Genomic DNA, 23,363 nt, shown 5'->3' with positions numbered 1-23,363 from the left:
AAGTGGCTGCAGAGATAGTGGATGCATTGGTTGTAATTTACCAATATTCCCTGGATTCTGGAGAGGTCCCAGTAGATTGGAAAACTGCAAATGTAACGCCCCTATTTAAGAAAGGAGGCAGACAGAAAGCAGGAAACTATAGACCAGTTAGCCTAACATCTGTGGTTGGGAAAATGTTGGAGTCCATTATTAAGGAAGCAGTAGCAGGACATTTAGAAAATCATACTGCAGTCAAGCAGAGTCAGCATGGTTTTATGAAAGGGAAATCATGTTTGACAAATTTGCTGGAGTTCTTAGAAGGTGTAATGAGCAGAGTGGATAAAGGGGAACCAGTGGATGTGGTGTATTTGGATTTCCAGAAGGCATTCAGTAAGGTGCCCACACAAAAGATTACAGCACAAGATAAGACCTCACGGGGTTGGGGGTAATATATTAGCGTGTATAGAGGATTGGCTAACGAACAGAAAACAGAGTCGGGATAAATGGGTCATTTTCAGATTGGCAAACTAACTAGTGGGGTGCCGCAGGGATCGGTGCTGGGGCCTTAACGATTTACAATCTATATTAATAACTTGGATGAAGTGACCAAGTGTAACGTAGACAAATTTGCTGATAAGTGGGAAAGCAAATTGTGAGGAGGACACAAAAAAATCTGCAAAGGGATATAGACAGGCGAAGTGAGTGGGCAAACATTTGGCAGATGGGGTATAATGTGGGAAAGTGTGAGGTTATCCACTTTGGTAGGAAAAATAAAAATGCAAATTATTATTTAAATGGGAAGCGATTACAAAATACTGTAGTACAGATTAATCTGGGGGTTCTTGTGTATGAAACACAAAAGGTTAGTATGCAGGTACAGCAAGTGATCAGGAAGGCCAATGGTATCTTGGCCTTTATTGCAAAGGGGATGGAGTATAAAAGCAGGGAAGTCTTGCTCCAGTTATACAGGGTATTGGTGAGGCCACACCTGGAGTACTGCGTGCAGTTTTGCTCCGTATTTACGAAAGGATATACTTGCTTTGGAGGCAGTCCAGAGAAGGTTCACTCGGTTGATTCCGGAGATGAGGGGGTTGACTTATGAGGAAAGGTTGAGCAGGTTGGGCCTCTACTCATTGGAGTTCAGAAGAATGAGAGGTGATCTTATCGAAACGTATAAGATTATGAGGGGGCTTGACAAGGTGGATGCAGAGAGGATGTTCCCACTGATGGGGGAGACTAGAACTAGGGGGCATGGTCTTAGAATAAGGGGCCGCCCATTTAAAACTGAGATGAGGAGGAATTTCTTCTCTCAGAGGGTTGTAAATCTGTGGAATTCTCTGCCCCAGAGAGCTGTGGAGGCTGGGACATTGAATATATTTAAGGCAGAGATAGACAGATTTTTGAGCGATAAGGGAGTGAAGGGTTATGGGGAGCGGGCGGGGAAGTGGACCTGAGTCCATGATCGGATCAGCCATGATGGTATTAAATGGCGGAGCGGGCTCGAGGGGCCGAATGGCCTACTCCTGCTCCTAATGTAATGGGCTTGAGGGGCTGAATGGCCTCCTGTTCCTAATGTAACAGGCTCGAGGGGCTGAATGGCCTCCTCCTGTTCCTAATGTAACAGGCTCGAGGGGCTGAATGGCCTCCTCCTGTTCCTAATGTAACAGGCTCAAGGAGCTGAATGGCCTCCTCCTGTTCCTAATGTAATGGGCTTGAGGGGCTGAATGGCCTCCTCCTGTTCCTAATGTAACAGGCTCGCGGGGCTGAATGGCCTCCTCCTGTTCCTAATATAACAGGCTCAAGGAGCTGAATGGCCTCCTCCTGTTCCTAATGTAATGGGCTTGAGGGGCTGAATGGCCTCCTCCTGTTCCTAATGTAACAGACTCGAGGGGCTGAATGGCCTCCTCCTGTTCCTAATGTAACAGGCTCGAGGGGCTGAACGGCCTCCTTCTGTTCCTAATGTAACAGGCTCGAGGGGCTGAAAGGCCTCCTTCTGTTCCTAATGTAACAGGCTCGAGGGGCTGAAAGGCCTCCTCCTGTTCCTAATGTAACAGGCTCGAGGGGCTGAATGGCCTCCTCCTGTTCCTAATGTAACAGGCTCGAGGGGCTGAATGGCCTCCTCCTGTTCCTAATGTAACAGGCTCGAGGGGCTGAATGGTCTGCTCCTGTTCCTAATGTAACAGGCTCGAGGGGCTGAATGGCCTCCTCCTGTTCCTAATGTAATAGGCTCGAGGGGCTGAAAGGCCTCTTCCTGTTCCTAATGTAACAGGCTCGAGGGCCTGAATGGCCTCCTCTTGTTCCTAATGTAACAGGCTCGAGGGGCTGAATGGACTCCTCCTGTTCTTAATGTATCAGGCTCAAGGGGCTGAATGGCCTCCTCTTGTTCCTAATGTAAGAGGCTCGAGGGGCTGAATGGCCTCCTCCTGTTCCTAATGTAACAGGCTCGAGGGGCTGAATGGCCTCCTCCTGTTCCTAATGTAACAGGCTCGAGGGGCTGAATGGCCTCCTCCTGTTCCTAATGTAACAGGCTCGAGGGAGTGAGGGGTGCTGAACGGCCTCCTCCTGTTCCGATGCTCCTGTAATTTGCGCAGGGATGTTCCAAGGTAGTGTGGGGGGAGTGGTGGTGATGATTGCTTTGGTGCCCTTGACATGGAGACCTTCTCTATTTTTGTGTGCTCCCAGGATGACGACATCCACCTGCACAGCCAGATGGTGGAAAAACTCAAGTGCCAGATGTTGGATCAAGACGAGGTACGCAGATGATGGTCTCGGCCAAACCCGAACCCTGGGAGCCCCGTGGCAAGAGCGAGCAGATGTTGCGCGTCGAGGAACGCTGAATGTCTGCTCTTGCCCCATTCCCATTGGACGTGGGTTGGGGCTAGCTCTACCCCATTCCCATTGCACAATGCTTGGGATAGGCTCCATGCTTTATCTCGGAAAGGATGTACTTGCCATGGAGTTGGTACAACGGAGGTTCACAAGATTGATTGCTGGGATGAGAAGGGGGATCGGATAAGGAGAACGCACAGCGTCTGCAAAGGGATTATAGATAGACTGAGTGAGTGGGCAGTGAGGTGGCAGATGGAGTTTAATGTGGGGAAACGTGAGGTTATTCACTTTGTGAGGAAGAATAGAAAACAATATTTTTTAAATGTAGGTGTTCAGAGAGATTTGTGTGTCCTTGTGCAAGAAACACAAAGTTACCCTGCAGGTACAGCAAGCAATAAAGAAGGCAAATGGCATGTTGTTCTTTATTGCCAGGGGTTTGGAGTATAAGAGTAAGGAAGGCTTGCTACAATTGTATAGGGCCTTGGTGAGACCACACCTGGAGTACTGCGCACAGTTCTGGACTCCTTATCTAAGGAAGGCTATACTTGCCTTGGGGACGGTGCACCAGACTGATTCCTGGGATGGGGGGATTGTCCTATGAGGAGAGATTGTGTAGACTGGGCCCATACTCTCTGGAGTTTAGAAGAATGAGAGGTGATCTCATTGAAACATACCAGATTCTGAGGGGGATTGACAGGGTAGATGCAGGGAGGGTGTTTCCCCCGGGCTGGGGAGTCTAGAACCAGGGGTCACACAGTCTCAGGATAAGGGGTCGGCCATTTAGGACTGCGATGAGGAGGAATTTCTTCACTCAGAGGGGGGTGAATCTTTGGAATTCTCTGCCCCAGAGGGCTGTGGAGACTCAGTCGTTGAGTATATTCAAGGCTGGGATCAATAGAGTTTTCGAGTCTCGGGGAATCGAGGGTTATGGGGATCGGGCGGGAAGGTGGAGTTGAGGTCGAAGATCAGCCGTGATATTGAATGGCGGAGCAGGCTCGAGGGGCCGAATGGCCGACTCCTGCTCCGAATTCTTGTGTTCTTATTGAGTACACTCGGCTCCCTCGATGAAAGGTACAATGTTTGGTTCTGACTGCGCCAATCCCTCTATGACCAGCGCACTGCCACCAGTGGTTACTGGGGTTCGATACAAGTCAACCACCAGAAACTGTTTCTACTTGCGTGAAGGTCATTAACCAGAGGGACACAGATTGACGATAATCGGCGATGGAACCAGAGGGGGAGATGGGGAGAATGTGTTTACGCAGCGAGTTGTTGTGATCGGGAACGCGCTGCCTGAAAGGGCGGTGGGAACAGATTCAATCGTGACTTTCAAACCGGGAATTGGGTAAGAGGAACAGAGGGACCTTGGAGTGCAGGTCCACAGATCTCTGAAGATAGCAGGCCAGGTGGATAAGGTGGTTAAGAAGGCGTACGGAATACTTGCCTTTATTAGCCGAGGCATGGAATACAAGAGCAGGGGGTTTATGCTTGAACTGTATAAAACACTGGTTAGGCCACAGCTGGAGTACTGTGTGCAGTTCTGGTCACCACATTACAGGAAGGATGTGATTGCACTGGAGAGGGTACAGAGGAGATTTACCAGGATGTGATTGCACTGGAGAGGGTGCAGAGGAGATTTACCAGGATGTTGTACTGGAGAGGGTACAGAGGAGATTTACCAGGATGTTGCACTAGAGAGGGTACAGAGGAGATTTACCAGGATGTTGCACTGGAGAGGGTACAGAGGAGATTTACCAGGATGTTGCACTAGAGAGGGTACAGAGGAGATTTACCAGGATGTTGCACTGGAGAGGGTACAGAGGAGATTTACCAGGATGTTGCACTAGAGAGGGTACAGAGGAGATTTACCAGGATGTTGCACTGGAGAGGGTACAGAGGAGATTTACCAGGATGTGATTGCACTGGAGAGGGTACAGAGGAGATTTACCAGAATGTTGCCGGGACTGGAGAATTTAGCGATGAGGAAAGATTGGATAGGCTGGGTTTGTTTTTTGGAACAGAGGAGGCTGAGGGGAGACCTGATTGAGGTGTATAAAATGATGAGGGGCCTGGATAGAGTGGATAGGAAGGACCCGTTTCCCTTGGGGTCAACAACCAGGGGGCACAAATTTAAAGTAATTGGGGGAAGGTTTATAGAGGATTTGAGGGGAAATGTCTTCACCCAGAGGGTGGTGGGGTTCTGGGGCGGAACTCACGGCCTGAAAGGGTGGTAGAGGCAGAAACCCTCACCACATTTGGATGTTCACTTGAAGTGCTGTAACCGACAGGGCTACGGACCCAGAGCTGGAAAGTGGGATTAGGCTGGGTAGCTCTTGGTCGGCCGGCGCGGACACGATGGGCCGAAATGGCCTCCTTCCGTGCTGTAAACTTGTATGATTCTATAAATACTTGGAAGGGAAGAAGATTTGCAGGACTGCGGAGAGGGAGAGGTGGGGGAAGGGTGAGGGAAGAGATAGGGGGGGGGGAAGAGGGAGAGAGGGAGGGAGAGACCAAGAGAATGAAAGACTTGCATTTGCATAGTGCCTGTCATACAGCCAATGAAGTAGTTTTGGAGTGTAGTCAGTGTTGTAATGTGGAAGAGTGGGTCAAGTTGGACGGCTCTTTGAACGAGCCGGCGTTGGCCTGATGGGCTGAACGGCCACTTTCAGCGCTGTGCGATTCTACGGTTGTGAGAGTTTAATTGCCCATCTGTGCCTCTGTTGCTCATCCCCTCCCCCCCTCCCCCTCCCCCCCCATCTTCATAGCTCCTGGCTTCGACCCGCGGCGACAACGAGAAGATTCAAGAGGAGCTGAGCCGGCTGCAGACGGAGAACGACAGCGCCAAGGAGGAGGTGAAGGAGGTGCTGCAGGCCCTGGAAGAGCTGGCCGTCAACTACGACCAGAAGTCGCAGGAGGTGGAGGAGATGAGCAATCAGAACCGGCTGCTGACTGACGAGCTGGCCAAGAAAATGGTGAGCGGCGCTCCCTCAGTACTGCCCCTCCGACAGTGTGGGGCTCCCTCAGTACTGCCCCTCCGACAGTGCGGCACTCCCTCAGTACCGCCCCTCCGACAGTGCGGCGCTCCCTCAGTACTGCCCCTCCGACAGTGCGGCGCTCCTTCAGTACTGCCCCTCCGACAGTGCGGTGCTCCCTCAGTACCGCCCCTCCGACAGTGCGGCGCTCCCTCAGTACTGCCCCTCCGACAGTGCGGCGCTCCCTCAGTACTGCCCCTCCGACAGTGCGGCGCTCCCTCAGTACCGCCCCTCCGACAGTGCGGCGCTCCCTCAGTACTGCCCCTCCGACAGTGCGGCGCTCCCTCAGTACCGCCCCTCCGACAGTGCGGCGCTCCCTCAGTACTGCCCCTCCGACAGCGCGGCGCTCCCTCAGTACTGCCCCTCCGACAGTGCGGGGCTCCCTCAGTACTGCCCCTCCGACAGTGCGGCGCTCCCTCGGTACTGCCCCTCCGACAGTGCGGCACTCCCTCAGTACTGCCCCTCCGACAGCACGGCGCTCCCTCGGTACTGCCCCTCCGACAGTGCGGCGCGCCCTCAGTACCGCCCCTCCGACAGTGCGGCACTCCCTCAGTACTGCCCCTCCGACAGTGCGGCGCTCCCTCAGTACCGCCCCTCCGACAGCACGCCGCTCCCTCAGCACTGCACCAGGAATGTTCCAGCTGGATTTACTACATGCAGCTCTGGGCACTGAAGGAGAGGAGGATAATATTGGCCTCACAGGTGCTACAGATGATTCCGGCCACCAGGAATTGAAGATATGGGAGAATGTGAAGGGAAATAAAGAGCCCACAAACGCCTTGGATCATAAGTCTAACTGGGGTAGAGGGATCTCTGGGTACAGAGACACAAATCAGTAAAAGTAGAAACATAGGGTAATAAGGCCATAAATATAGCAAACCCAGCGCTGGAATTCATTTCGAGAGGGATAGAATTGAAAAGCAGAGAAGTTATGTTAAACCTGTATCGAACCTTGGTTAGACCACACTGGGAGCACCGTGCACAGTTCTGGTCTCCATATACCTGGGTTAGACCACACTGGGAGCACTGTGCACAGTTCTGGTCTCCATATACCTGGGTTAGACCACACTGGGAGCACTGTGCACAGTTCTGGTCTCCATATACCTGGGTTAGACCACACTGGGAGCACCGTGCATAGTTCTGGTCTCCATATACCTGGGTTAGACCACACTGGGAGCACTGTGTACAGTTCTGGTCTCCATATACCTGGGTTAGACCACACTTGGAGCACTGTGCACAGTTCTGGTCTCCATATACCTGGGTTAGACCACACTGGGAGCACCGTGCACAGTTCTGGTCTCCATATACCTGGGTTAGACCACACTTGGAGCACTGTGCACAGTTCTGGTCTCCATATACCTGGGTTAGACCACACTGGGAGCACCGTGCACAGTTCTGGTCTCCATATACCTGGGTTAGACCACACTGCGAGCACCGTGCACAGTTCTGGTCTCCATATACCTGGGTTAGACCACACTTGGAGCACTGTGCACAGTTCTGGTCTCCATATACCTGGGTTAGACCACACTGGGAGCACCGTGCACAGTTCTGGTCTCCATATACCTGGGTTAGACCACACTGGGAGCACTGTGTACAGTTCTGGTCTCCATATACCTGGGTTAGACCACACTTGGAGCACTGTGCACAGTTCTGGTCTCCATATACCTGGGTTAGACCACACTGGGAGCACCGTGCACAGTTCTGGTCTCCATATACCTGGGTTAGACCACACTGGGAGCACCGTGCACAGTTCTGGTCTCCATATACCTGGGTTAGACCACACTGGGAGCACCGTGCACAGTTCTGGTCTCCATATACCTGGGTTAGACCACACTTGGAGCACCGTGCACAGTTCTGGTCTCCATATACCTGGGTTAGACCACACTGGGAGCACCGTGCACAGTTCTGGTCTCCATATACCAGGGTTAGACCACACTTGGAGCACTGTGCACAGTTCTGGTCTCCATATACCTGGGTTAGACCACACTGGGAGCACCGTGCACAGTTCTGGTCTCCATATACCAGGGTTAGACCACACTTGGAGCACCGTGCACAGTTCTGGTCTCCATATACCTGGGTTAGACCACACTGGGAGCACTGTGCACAGTTCTGGTCTCCATATACCTGGGTTAGACCACACTGGGAGCACTGTGCACAGTTCTGGTCTCCATATACCTGGGTTAGACCACACTGCGAGCACTGTGCACAGTTCTGGTCTCCATATTATAAAAAGATAAAGAGGCACTGGAGAAGGTGCAAAAACGATTTACAATCATCGATACCAGAACTGAGAGGTTTATAACTATCAAGAAAGATTGAACAGGCCGGGGCTCTTTGTTCTAGAAAAGAGAAGGCTGAGAGATGACATGACAGATCTTTAAAATCATGAAATGTTTCGATAGGGTAGACGTAGAGAAGATGTTTCCACTTGTGGGGGAGACCAGAACTCGGGGCCATCAATATCAGACAGTCACAGTGGGGAATTCAGGAGAAACCTCTTTACCCGGAGCGGGGTGAGAATGTGGGACTCGCTGCCACAGGGAGGGGTTGAGGCGAATAGTATCGATGTATTTAAGGGGAGGCTGGATAAACACATGGGGGAGAAAGGGAATAGAGGGATATGGTGATGGGGTGAGATGGAGGAGGGGTGGGAGGGTGCTCGAGTGGGACATAAACACCAGCACGGAGCGGTGGTGCTGAATATAATTTCTGTGTAATTGTATGGGAGAGGATTACATCTCCATATTCACAATGCTGTGTCTCCCGTCCCCATTTCCTGTTCCTGTCCTGGGCTAAAGGCGACGCTGATAACCTTGGAATCTGAGCTCCAGCACACCCACGAACTGAGCAACCATCAGAAGAAACGGGTTGCAGAGGTGCTGAACACACTGCTCAAAGATCTCAGCGATTTCAACAGCATTGTGGGCAATGGGGAGTGGAAAGTGGTGAGTGATCGACTGCTACAGGGGACCCCGTCTAAATACTGACACACTCCCCGGGGACCCCCCCAGTAAATACTGACACACTCCCCCGGGATCCCCTGTAAATACTGACACACTCCCGGGGACCCACTGTAAATACTGACACACTCCCCGGGGACCCCCCCCAGTAAATACTGACACACTCCCCGGGGACCCCCCCAGTAAATACTGACACACTCCCCGGGGACCCCCCCTGTAAATACTGACACACTCCCGGGGACCCACTGTAAATACTGACACACTCCCCCGGGATCCCCTGTAAATACTGACACACTCCCGGGGACCCACTGTAAATACTGACACACTCCCGGGGACCCCCTATAAATACTGACACACTCCCGGGGACCCACTGTAAATACTGACACACTCCCGGGGACCCACTGTAAATACTGACACACTCCCCGGGGACCCCCTGTAAATACTGACACTCCCCGGGGACCCCCCCTGTAAATACTGACACACTCCCCAGGGATCCCCTGTAAATACTGACACACTCTCGGGGACCCCCTGTAAATACTGACACACTCCCCGGGGATCCCCTGTAAATACTGACACATTCCCCGGGGACCCCCTGTAAATACTGACACACTCCCGGGGACCCACTGTAAATACTGACACACTCCCGGGGACCCCCTGTAAATACTGACACACTCCCCGGGGCCCCCCTATAAATACTGACACACTCCCGGGGACACCCTGTAAATACTGACACACTCCCCGGGGACCCCCCCTGTAAATACTGACACACTCCCGGGGACCCACTGTAAATACTGACACACTCCCCGGGGATCCCCTGTAAATACTGACACACTCCCGGGGACCCACTGTAAATACTGACACACTCCCGGGGACCCCCTGTAAATACTGACACACTCCCCGGGGACCCCCTATAAATACTGACACACTCCCCGGGGATCCCCTGTAAATACTGACACTCCCCGGGGACCCCCTGTAAATACTGACACATTCCCCAGGGATCCCCTGTAAATACTGACACATTCCCCGGGGACTCCCTGTAAATACTGACACATTCCCCGGGGACCCCCCCTGTAAATACTGACACACTCCCCGGGGATCCCCTGTAAATACTGACACACTCCCCGGGGACCCCCTGTAAATACTGACACATTCCCCGGGGACCCCCCCTGTAAATACTGACACACTCCCCGGGGACTCCCTGTAAATACTGACACATTCCCCGGGGACACCCTGTAAATGCTGACACACTCCCGTGGACCACCTGTAAATACTGACACACTCCCCGGGGATCCCCTGTAAATACTGACACACTCCCGGGGACACCCTGTAAATACTGACACACTCCCCGGGGATCCCCTGTAAATACTGACACACTCCCGGGGATCCCCTGTAAATACTGACACACTCCCCGGGGACCCCGTCTAAATACTGACACATTCCCCAGGAGACTCTCTGTAAATACTGACACACTCCCGGGGACTCTCTAAATACCGACACACTCCCGGGGACTCCCTGTAAATACTGACACACTCCCGGGGACTCTCTAAACACCGACACACTCCCGGGGACTCCCTGTAAATACTGACACACTCCCGGGGACTCCCTGTAAATACTGACACACTCCCGGGGACTCCCTGTAAACACCGACACACTCCCGGGGACTCCCTGTAAATACTGACACACTCCCGGGGACTCCCTGTAAACACCGACACACTCCCGGGGACTCCCTGTAAACACCGACACACTCCCGGGGACTCCCTGTAAACACCGACACACTCCCGGGGACTCCCTGTAAATACTGACACACTCCCGGGGACTCCCTGTAAACACCGACACACTCCCGGGGACTCCCTGTAAACACCGACACACTCCCGGGGACTCCCTGTAAACACCGACACACTCCCGGGGACTCCCTGTAAATACTGACACACTCCCCGGGGATCCCCTGTAAATACTGACACACTCCCCGGGGACCCCCTGTAAATACTGACACATTCCCCGGGGACCCCCCCTGTAAATACTGACACACTCCCCGGGGACTCCCTGTAAATACTGACACATTCCCCGGGGACACCCTGTAAATGCTGACACACTCCCGTGGACCACCTGTAAATACTGACACACTCCCCGGGGATCCCCTGTAAATACTGACACACTCCCGGGGACACCCTGTAAATACTGACACACTCCCCGGGGATCCCCTGTAAATACTGACACACTCCCGGGGATCCCCTGTAAATACTGACACACTCCCCGGGGACCCCGTCTAAATACTGACACATTCCCCAGGAGACTCTCTGTAAATACTGACACACTCCCGGGGACTCTCTAAATACCGACACACTCCCGGGGACTCCCTGTAAATACTGACACACTCCCGGGGACTCTCTAAACACCGACACACTCCCGGGGACTCCCTGTAAATACTGACACACTCCCGGGGACTCCCTGTAAACACCGACACACTCCCGGGGACTCCCTGTAAATACTGACACACTCCCGGGGACTCCCTGTAAACACCGACACACTCCCGGGGACTCCCTGTAAACACCGACACACTCCCGGGGACTCCCTGTAAACACCGACACACTCCCGGGGACTCCCTGTAAATACTGACACACTCCCGGGGACTCCCTGTAAACACCGACACACTCCCGGGGACTCCCTGTAAACACCGACACACTCCCGGGGACTCCCTGTAAACACCGACACACTCCCGGGGACTCCCTGTAAATACGACACACTCCCGGGGACTCCCTGTAAACACCGACACACTCCCGGGGACTCCCTGTAAACACCGACACACTCCCGGGGACTCCCTGTAAACACCGACACACTCCCGGGGACTCCCTGTAAACACCGACACACTCCCGGGGACTCCCTGTAAACACCGACACACTCCCGGAGACTCCTTGCTTTCAGATTCCTCCATGGCCTCCTTGCCTTTTCACTATCGCCGTAACCGACCCCAGCCCCTGTGACCCTTCGAGATCTCTGCCCTCTGCCAATTCTGGCCTCTTGAGCTATATACCCTGATTTCCATCGCTCCACCATTGGTGACTGTGCCTTCAGCTGCCTGGGCCCCAAGCTTTGGAACTCCGCTGAACCTCTCCACCTCCCCCTCCTCCTTTAAGACGCTCCTTAAAACCTCCCTCTTTGACCGAGCTTTTGGTCACCTGTCCCTAATATCTCCTCATGTGGCTCGGTGAAAAGCTTGGGATGTACAGATACCAGTTGTTGTTGAGGTTCCGGCTAACCTTGCGGCGGCCGTAAGCCCAGGGAGGGACAGCTATTTGACTGTGGTGGGGTTCACCTGTCGGGTCCTGGGTGGGCAGGTGTCCCAACAGTCCTGGTGACCTGTAATGGGATGAACTGGCACTGCCCTGTGTCTCAGTCAGTCTGTCCTTCGACCCGTGGGGTGTTCAGTCCAGTGTTGAGTTCAGTATCCCAACTAAATATCTCGTGTGTGTCTCTCTCTCTCTTTCTCCTCTTTCCTCTCTCTGTCTGTCTGTCTGTCTGTCTGTCTGTCTCTGTATCTCTCCCTCCCTCTTTTTTCCCCTCCCTCTCTCCCCTCCCTCTCTTTCCCTCCTTCCCTCTCTCCCCCCCTTCCCTCTCTCCCCCCCTTCCCTCTCTCCCCCCCTTCCCTCTCTCCCCCCCTTCCCTCTCTCCCCCCCCTTCCCTCTCTCCCCCCCCTTCCCTCTCTCCCCCCCCTTCCCTCTCTCCCCCCCTTCCCTCTCTCCCCCCCTTCCCTCTCTCCCCCCTTCCCTCTCCCCCCCCTCCCGCTCTCCTCTCTCTTCCCCCCCCCCCTCTCCTCTCTCTTCCCCCCCCCGCTCTCTCCTCTCTCTTCCGCCCCCCCGCTCTCTCCTCTCTCTCCCCCACCCCTCCCTCCCCCTCTTCCCTCTCTCCCGCCCTGCCTCCCTCTCCCCCCTCCCCCTCTCCTCTCCCCCCTCCCCCTCTCCTCTGCCCCCTCTCCTCTCTCCTCTCCCCCTCCGCCCCCTCACTCTCTCCTCTCCCCCCTCCCCCTCTCCTCTCTCCTCTCCTCTCCCCACCCTCTCTCCTCTCCTCTCCACACCCTCTCTCCTCTCCTCTCCCACCCCTCTCCTCTCCCCCCTCTCTCCTCTTCCCCCCCCTCTCCTCTTCTCCCCCCCCTCTCCTCTTCTCCCCCCCCTCTCCTCTTCTCCCCCCCCTCTCCTCTTCTCCCCCCTCTCTCCTCTTCTCCCCCCTCTCTCCTCTTCTCCCCCTCTCTCCTCTTCTCCCCCCTCTCTCCTCTTCTCCCCCCTCTCTCCTCTTCTCCCCCCTCTCTCCTCTTCCCCCCCTCTCTCCTCTTCCCCCCCCTCTCTCCTCTCTCTCCTCTCCCCCCCTCTCTCCTCTCTCTCCCCCCTCTCTCTCCCCCCCTCTCTCCTCTCTCTCCCCCCCCACTCTCTCCTCTCTCTCCCCCCCCACTCTCTCCTCTCTCTCCCCCCCTCTCTCCTCTCTCTCCCCCCCCTTCTCCTCTCTCCCCCCCCTCTCTCCTCTCTCTCCCCCCCACTCTCTCCTCTCTCTCCCCCCCTCTCTCCTCTCTCTCCCCCCCCCTCTCTCCCGCCCTCTCTCCCTCTCTCCTCTCCCCCCCCACCCCCCCCCTCTCTCGACCGCCCCTCCCCCGCCCTGTCTCTCTCTCCCCCAGCCGGTGGAGTTCAGCGGTGCGATTGAGGAGGAGTTCACGGTCGCCCGACTCTACATCAGCAAGATGAAGTCGGAGGTGAAGACCCTGATGAAGCGCTGCCGGCAACTGGAGAACAATCAGACCGAGTGCAACAAGAAGATGGAGGAGAACTGTCGGGAGCTGTCCTCCTGTCAACTGCTCATCTCCCAGGTACTGGGACCGTGTAGAGGGAGCTTTACTCTGTATCTAACCCCCTGTACCTGCCCTGGGAGTGTTTGATGGGACAGTGTAGAGGGAGCTTTACTCTGTATCTAACTCCCTGTACCTGCCCTGGGAGTGTTTGATGCGACAGTGTAGAGGGAGCTTTACTCTGTATCTAACCCCCTGTACCTGCCCTGGGAGTGTTTGATGGGACAGTGTAGAGGGAGCTTTACTCTGTATCTAACCCCCTGTACCTGCCCTGGGAGTGTTTGATGGGACAGTGTAGAGGGAGCTTTACTCTGTATCTAACCCCCTGTACCTGCCCTGGGAGTGTTTGATGGGACAGTGTAGAGGGAGCTTTACTCTGTATCTAACTCCCTGTACCTGCCCTGGGAGTGTTTGATGGGACAGTGTAGAGGGAGCTTTACTCTGTATCTAACCCCCTGTACCTGCCCTGGGAGCACCCCATCCACCACCTCCAACACTCACTCCCTCCACCACCTCCAACACTCACTCCCTCCACCACCTCCAACACTCACTCCCTCCACCACCTCCAACACTCACTCCCTCCACCACCGGCGCACCGTGGCTGCAGTGTGCACCGTCTACAAGATGCACCGCGGCAACTCGCCAAGGCTTCTTCGGCAGCACCTCCCAAACCCGCCACCTCTACCCGCCTCGAGGGACAAGGGCAGCAGGCGCATGGGAACACCACCCCCTCCACGTTCCCCTCCCAGTCACACACCATCCCGACTTGGGAATATATCGGCCGTTCCTTCATCGTCGCTGGGTCATAATCCTGGAACTCCCTCCCTAACAGCACTGTGGGAGCACCTTCACCACACGGACTGCAGCGGTTCAAGAAGGCGGCTCACCACCACCTTCTCAAGGGGCAATTAGGGGTGGGCAATAAATGCCGGCCTTGCCAGCGATGTCGACATCCCGTGAATGAATTTTTAAAAAGAAAAGCATTTGATATCTGATGTGTTCTCCATTTAGAAGGTCAGGTGGTTAAGAAGGCACATGGAATATTTGCCTTTATTAGCCGAGGCATGGAATACAAGAGCAGGGAGGTTATGCTTGAACTGTACAAAACACTGGTTAGGCCACAGCTGGAGTACTGCGTGCAGTTCTGGTCACTACATTACAGGAAGGATGTGATTGCACTAGAGAGGGTACAGAGGAGATTTACCAGGATGTTGCACTGGAGAGGGTACAGAGGAGATTTACCAGGACGTTGCACTGGAGAGGATACAGAGGAGATTTACCAGGATGTTGCACTGGAGAGGGTGCAGAGGAGATTTACCAGGATGTTGCACTGGAGAGGGTACAGAGGAGATTTACCAGGATGTTGCACTGGAGAGGGTACAGAGGAGATTTACCAGGATGTTGCCTGGACTGGAGAATTTTAGTGATGAGGAAAGATTGGATAGGCTGGGGTTGTTTTCTGTGGAACAGAGGAGGCTGAGGGGAGACCTGATTGAGGTGTATAAAATGATGAGGGGCCTGGATAGAGTGGATAGGGAGGAGCTGTTTTCCTTGGCAGAGGGGTCAACAACCAGGGGGCATAGATTTAAAGTAATTGGGGGTAGGTTTAGAGGGAATTTGAGGGGAAATGTCTTCACCCAGAGGGTGGTGGGGTCTGGGGTGGAACTCACGGCCTGAAAGGGTGGTAGAGGCAGAAACCCTCACCACATTTGGATGTGCACTTGAAGTGCCGTAACCTACAGGGCTACGGACCGAGAGCGGGAAAGTGGGATTAGGTTGGGTAGCTCTTGGTCGGCCGGCACGGACACGATGGGCCGGAATGGCCTCCCTCTGTGCGGTAAATTTCTGTGATTCGATGATTTAGAAAGCAATTTGATCGACCCTTTAAGGTCCAAAGTGGATGAATGCTCACTTGCAAAGTATGGTGAGCAAAGTAAGAGTTGCTGGCTTTACGCGTGCCCCTGTCGTGGCTGTCAAACCAGCGACATTGCAGGGAAAAGGCCTCTGCAAGGATGAATGAATCAGTAGGCCGAAAAATACGGCGTCTCCGGGTGCGTACTATGTGTACACGCACCCGAAGAAGCCCCACAAATGCTAGTTTTAGCAGATCACACGCATCCCCGCAGAAAGGACTAACTCTTTGCCCAACTCTTGCCCAGCGAATTTCCATCAAACTCTGCCGCCTGGTAAAAGTAAGCGTGCAGCTCACTTTTACCAGCGTTAAGAGTTTTAAAAACATAGAAAAATTTAATTTATAAAAACCCTGTCCATTAAGGTACATTTCATTTGAGCCCTATTAAAACAGATTTTTTTTAAATTGAAAAACATTTTTTTTTCTAAAACCTTTAATTTTAAGTACGTGAGGTGGTTTTTATTTAAGAACATAAGACATAGGAGCAGGAGTCGGCCATTCGGCCCCTCGAGCCTGCTCCGACATTTAATACGACCATGGCTGATCCGATCATGGACTCAGCTCCACTTCCCCGCCCGCTCCCCATAACCCTTCACTCCCTTATCGCTCAAAAATCTGTCTATCTCCGCCTTAAATATATTCAATGTCCCAGCCTCCACAGCTCTCTGAGGCAGACAATTCCACAGATTTACAACCCTCAGAGAGAAGAAATTCCTCCTCATCTCAGTTTTAAATGGGCGGCCCCTTATTCTAAGACCATGCCCCCTAGTTCTAGTCTCCCCCATCAGTGGGAACATCCTCTCTGCATCCACCTTGTCGAGCCCTCTCATTATCTTATACGTTTCGATAAGTTCACCTCTCATTCTTCTGAACTCCAATGAGTAGAGGCCCAACCTGCTCAACCTTTCCTCATAAGTCAACCCCCTCATCTCCGGAATCAACCGAGTGAACCTTCTCTGAACATTGTGTTTGAGGGGCTGAATGGACTCCTCCTGTTCCTAATGTAACAGGCTCGAGGGGCTGAATGGCCTCCTCCTGTTCCTAATGTAACAGGCTCGAGGGGCTGAACGGCCTCCTCCTGTTCCTAATGTAACAGGCTCGAGGGGCTGAACGGCCTCCTCCTGTTCCTCATGTAACAGGCTCGAGGGGCTGAACGGCCTCCTCCTGTTCCTAATGCAACAGACTCGAGGGGCTGAATGGCATCCTCCTGTTCCTAATGTAACAGGCTCGAGGGGCTGAATGGCATCCTCCTGTTCCTAATGTAACAGGCTCGAGGGGCTGAATGGCCTCCTCCTGTTCCTAATGTAACAGGCTCGAGGGGCTGAATGGTCTCCTCCTGTTCCTAATGTAACAGGCCCGAGGGGCTGAATGGCCGCCACCTGTTCCTAATGTAACAGGCTCGAGGGGCTAAATGGCCTCCTCCTGTTCCTAATGTAACAGGCTCGAGGGGCTGAACGGCCTCCTCCTGTTCCTAATGTAACAGGCTCGAGGGGCTGAATGGCCTCCTCCTGTTCCTAATGTAACAGGCTCGAGGGGCTGAATGGCCTCCTCCTGTTCCTAATGTAACAGGCTTGAGGAGCTGAATGGCCTCCTCCTGTTCCTAATGTAACAGGCTCGAGGGGCTGAATGGCCTCCTCCTGTTCCTAATGTAACAGGCTCGAGGGGCTGAATGGCCTCCTCCTGTTCCTAATGTAACAGGCTCGAGGGGCTGAATGGTCTCCTCCTGTTCCTAATGTAACAGGCCCGAGGGGCTGAATGGCCTCCTCCTGTTCCTAATGTAACAGGCTCGAGGGGCTGAATGGCCTCCTCCTGTTCCTAATGTAACAGGCTCGAGGAGCTGAATGGCCTCCTCCTGTTCCTAATGTAACAGGCTCGAGGGGCTGAATGGTCTCCTCCTGTTCCTAATGTAACAGGCTCGAGGGGCTGAATGGTCTCCTCCTGTTCCTAATGTAACAGGCTCGAGGGGCTGAACGGCCTCCTCCTGTTCCTAATGTAACAGGCTCGAGGGGCTGAATGGCCCCCTCCTGTTCCTAATGTAACAGGCTCGATGGGCTGAACGGCCTCCTCCTGTTCCTAATGTAACAGGTCCAAGGGGCTGAATGGCCTCCTCCTGTTCCTAATGTAACAGGCCCGAGGGGCTGAATGGTTACTGTGTTGTGTCTGTGGGTTATACTCATTGATAGTAATGGGAGCTCGAACAAACGTAGCTATTATCAATGAGAATACTCCATTGTGATTGGTGGTTCCGCCCAAGGGAACGTAGGATACGCATACACAGCTGGAAGACATGTTGTCGTTCGCCGGACTGCGAAATTAAGCCTCCGGGCGCAATCCTACGTTCTTCTGAGTCCACCCGGTATTTTGGGGAAAAGATTTCTCTCTCCCTCCCTCTCTTTTCTCCCCTGGCCCCCCAAGTTTCCCCCAATAAGTAGTTAACGGCAAGTTGTTGTTGTTTCAGCATGAGGCGAAGATCAGGTCATTGACTGAGTACATGCACAACATGGAGCTGAGGAAACGTCAGCTGGAGGAGTCTTATGATGCACTTCACGAGGAGATGGCCAAACTGCAAGCACAAGGTAACCCGCACGTCCAGATCCAAGGGTCCCGTGGGCCGGGGGTGGGGGCCGGTGGGGGGGCAGAGAGAGCGGCAGCCAGACCTGAAGCCTGGTTCCAGTGCTGAGGGAGCGCCGCACTGCGCTGTCGGAGGCGCGGTACTAAGGGAGCGCACACTGTCGGAGGGGCGGTACTGAGGGAGCGCACACTGTCGGAGGGGCAGTACTGAGGGAGTGCCGCACTGTCGGAGGGGCAGTACTGAGGGAGTGCCGCACTGTCGGAGGGGCAGTACTGAGGGAGTGCCGCACTGTCGGAGGGGCAGTACTGAGGGAGCGCGCACTGTCGGAGGGGCGGTACTGAGGGAGCTCATACTGCGCTGTCGGAGGGACGGTACTGAGGGAGCTCATACTGCGCTGTCGGAGGCGCAGTATTGAGGGAGCGCATACTGCGCTGTCGGAGGGGCAGTACTGAGGGAGCTCATACTGCGCTGTCGGAGGGGCGGTACTGAGGGAGCTCATACTGCGCTGTCGGAGGGGCAGTACTGAGGGAGCGCCGCACTGCGCTGTCGGAGAGGCAGTAATGAGGGAGCGCGTACTGTCGGAGGGGCGGTACTGAGGGAGTGCCGCACTGTCGGAGGGGCAGTACTGAGGGAGTGCCGCACTGTCGGAGGGGCGGTACTGAGGGAGCCCCGCACTGTCGGAGGGGCAGTACTGAGGGAGCGCCGCACTGCGCTGTCGGAGAGGCAGTAATGAGGGAGCGCGTACTGTCGGAGGGGCGGTACTGAGGGAGTGCCGCACTGTCGGAGGGGCAGTACTGAGGGAGTGCCGCACTGTCGGAGGGGCGGTACTGAGGGAGCGCCGCACTGTCGGAGGGGCAGTACTGAGGGAGTGCCGCACTGTCGGAGGGGCGGTACTGAGGGAACGCCGTACTGCGCTGTCGGAGGGGCAGTATTGAGGGAGCGCGCACTGTCGGAGGGGCAGTACTGAGGGAGCGCCGCACTGTCGGAGGGGCAGTACTGAGGGAGCGCCGCACTGTCGGAGGGGCAGTACTGAGGGAGCGCCGCACTGTCGGAGGGGCGGTACTGAGGGAGCGCCGTACTGCGCTGTCGGAGGGGCAGTACTGAGGGAGTGCCGCACTGTCGGAGGGGCGGTACTGAGGGAGCGCCGCACTGTCAGAGGGGCGGTACTGAGGGAGCGCCGTACTGCACTGTCGGAGGGGCGGTACTGAGGGAACGCTGCACTAATGTAACAGGCTCGAGGGGCTGAATGGCTTCCTCCTGTTCTTGTGTCCCATTGGACACGTTGTGAGGTGACGTGACGCTGATAGCGTTTCCAATGTCCCTCACCCAGCTTCTCCTCCTTGCTCTCTGCAGAGACGGTGAATGAAGTCGCAGTGAAGGAGAAGGAACAGGCCAATGAGCCTCATGAAAGCGATGAAGTCAAGGTAAGAATGTTGGAATTCGGAGCAGGAGGAGGCCATTCGGCCCCTCGAGTGTGCTCTGCCATTCAACCTCGACCACAACTTCACTTTCCCCGATCCCTCGATTCCCTTAGTGTCCCAAAAATCTATCGATCTTAGCCTTGAAGACTGAGCCTCCACAGTCCTCTGGGGCAGAGAATTCCAAAGATTCACCCCCTTCTGAGTGAAGAAATTCCTCCTCATCTCAGTCCTAAATGGCCGACCCCTTATCCTGAGACTGAGACCCCTGGTTCTAGACTCCCCAGCCCGGGGGGAAACATCCTCCCTGCATCTACCCTATCGAGCCCTGAAAGAATTTGATATCGTGTACCCTCCCACGTTCGCTCGAAGCTGCACACGCGCATCTGCTCAGTAGCCTGCACAGACCGTTCAGAAGCTTTTATAATTGGAAATACTGAGCACGCAAAGGAAAAGGGACCCAGCATTGAAACGGAGCACAGCTAACAGGAGAATGTTGATACCACACATCCCCATAGTGACACTGATATACCATACACTCCTATATAACACACATCCCCATAGTGACACTGATATACCATACACTCCTATATAACACACACCCCCATAGTGACACTGATATACCGTACACTCCTATATAACACACATCCCCATAGTGACACTGATATACCATACACTCCAATATAACACACACCCCCATAGTGACACTGATATACCGTACACTCCAATATAACACACATCCCCATAGTGACACTGATATACCGTACACTCCTATATAACACACACCCCCATAGTGACACTGATATACCATACACTCCTATATAACACACATCCCCATAGTGACACTGATATACCATACACTCCAATATAACACACACCCCCATAGTGACACTGATATACCGTACACTCCAATATAACACACATCCCCATAGTGACACTGATATACCGTACACTCCAATATAACACACATCCCCATAGTGACACTGATATACCGTACACTCCTATATAACACACACCCCCATAGTGACACTGATATACCATACACTCCAATATAACACACACCTCCATAGTGACACTGATATACCGTACACTCCAATATAACACACATCCCCATAGTGACACTGATATACCGTACACTCCAATGTAACACACATCCCCATAGTGACACTGATATACCGTACACTCCTATATAACACACACCCCCATAGTGACACTGATATACCGTACACTCCTATATAACACACACCCCCATAGTGACACTGATATACCGTACACTCCTATATAACACACACCCCCATAGTGACACTGATATACCGTACACTCCTATATAACACACCCCACATAGTGACTGATATACCGTACACTCCTATATAACACACAACCCACATAGTGACACTGATATACCGTACACTCCTATATAACACACACCCCACATAGTGACACTGATATACCGTACACTCCTATATACTACACACACCCCCATAGTGACACTGATATACCGTACACTGCTATATACTACACACCCCCATAGTGACATGGATATACCGTACACTCCTATATAACACACCCCCATAGTGACACTGATATACCGTACACACCTATATAACACACACCCCCATAGTGACACTGATATACCGTACACTCCTATATACTACACACACCCCCATAGTGACACTGATATACTGTACACACCTATATAACACACACCCCACATAGTGACACTGATATACCGTACACCCCTATATACTACACACCCCCATAGTGACACTGATATACCGTACACTGCTATATACTACACACCCCCATAGTGACACTGATATACCGTACACTCCTATATAACACCCCCCCCCATAGTGACACTGATATACCGTACACTCCTATATACTACACACCCCCATAGTGACACTGATATACCGTACACACCTATATAACACACACCCCACATAGTGACACTGATATACCATACACTCCTATATACTACACACCCCCATAGTGACACTGATATACCGTACACTCCTATATACTACACACCCCCATAGTGACACTGATATACCGTACACTGCTATATAACACACACCCCCATAGTGACACTGATATACCGTACACTCCTATATAACACACACCCCCATAGTGACACTGATATACCGTACACTCCTATATAACACACACCCCACATAGTGACACTGATATACCGTACACTCCTATATAACACACACCCACATAGTGTCACTGATATACCGTACACTCCTATATACTACACACCCCCATAGTGACACTGATATACCGTACACTGCTATATAACACACACCCCCATAGTGACACTGATATACCGTACACTCCTATATAACACACACCCCCATAGTGACACTGATATACCGTACACTCCTATATAACACACACCCCACATAGTGACACTGATATACCGTACACTCCTATATAACACACACCCCCATAGTGACACTGATATACCGTACACTCCTATATAACACACACCCCACATAGTGACACTGATATACCGTACACTCCTATATAACACACACCCACATAGTGACACTGATATACCGTACACTCCTATATACTACAATCCCCCCATAGTGATACTGATATACCATACACTCCTATATACTACACACCCCCATAGTGACACTGATATACCATACACTCCTATATAACACACACCCCCATAGTGACACTGATATACCGTACACTCCTATATACCACACACCCACATAGTGACACTGATATACCGTACACTCCTATATAAAACACACCCCACATAGTGACACTGATATACCGTACACTCCTATATAGCACACACCCCCATAGTGACTGATATACCGTACACTCCTATATAACACACACCCCACATAGTGACACTGATATACCGTACACTCCTATATAACACACACCCCACATAGTGACACTGATATACCGTACACTCCTATATAACACACACCCCACATAGTGACACTGATATACCGTACACTCGTATATAACACACACCCCCATAGTGACATATACCGTACACTCCTATATAACACACACACCCATAGTGACTGATATACCGTACACTCCTATATAACACACACCCCACATAGTGACACTGATATACTGTACACTCCTATATAACACACACCCCCATAGTGACACTGATATACTGTATACTCCTATATAACACACACCCCATAGTGACACTGATATACCGTACACTCCTATATAACACTCACCCCACATAGTGACACTGATATACCGTACACTCCTATATACCACACACCCCACATAGTGACACTGATATACCGTACATTCCTATATAATTCACACCCCCATAGCGACACCGATATACCGTACACTCCTATATAATCACATTAATACCGATAGTACCTAGTGTTATCTGTGGCTCAGTGGATAGCAGTCTTGCTTCTCACTCGAAGGATGTGGGTTCAAGTCCCACTCTAGAGACTTGAGCACATGAATTGAGGCTGACACTCCAGTGCGGTGCTGAGGGAGCGCAGTACTGAGAGAGGGCCGCACTGTCGGAGGGGCAGTACTGAGGGAGGGCCGCATTGTCGGAGGGGCGGTACTGAGGGAGGGCCGCACTGTTGGAGGGGCAGTACTGAGGGAGGGCCGCACTGTCGGAGGGGCAGTACTGAGGGAGCGCCGCACTGTCGGAGGGGCAGTACTGAGGGAGCGCGCACTGTCGGAGGGGCAGTACTGAGGGAGCCGCGCACTGTCGGAGGGGCAGTACTGAGGGAGCGCCGCACTGTCGGAGGGGCAGTGCTGAGGGAGCGCCGCACTGTCGGAGGGGCAGTGCTGAGGGAGCGCCGCACTGT

The 23,363-nt window shown here is 53.3% G+C and overlaps 1 protein-coding gene across 1 annotated transcript in view; it reads left to right on the top strand.

Moving 5' to 3' along the window:
- Positions 1-23,363, top strand: part of LOC139241092 (kinesin heavy chain-like) — a 97,969-nt gene that overhangs the window by 29,138 nt on the left and 45,468 nt on the right. The window contains exons 13-18 of the mRNA XM_070869781.1: positions 2,662-2,730; positions 5,574-5,780; positions 8,639-8,785; positions 13,464-13,652; positions 18,002-18,119; positions 19,469-19,539. Coding sequence (XP_070725882.1) covers positions 2,662-2,730; positions 5,574-5,780; positions 8,639-8,785; positions 13,464-13,652; positions 18,002-18,119; positions 19,469-19,539 — 801 coding nt within the window. The remainder of the gene's footprint in view (positions 1-2,661; positions 2,731-5,573; positions 5,781-8,638; positions 8,786-13,463; positions 13,653-18,001; positions 18,120-19,468; positions 19,540-23,363) is intronic.

Source organism: Pristiophorus japonicus, chromosome Y (assembly GCF_044704955.1).
Source record: "Pristiophorus japonicus isolate sPriJap1 chromosome Y, sPriJap1.hap1, whole genome shotgun sequence".
NCBI classification, from domain to species: Eukaryota; Metazoa; Chordata; class Chondrichthyes; family Pristiophoridae; genus Pristiophorus; species Pristiophorus japonicus.
This window is presented reverse-complemented; position numbering and strand designations above follow the sequence as displayed.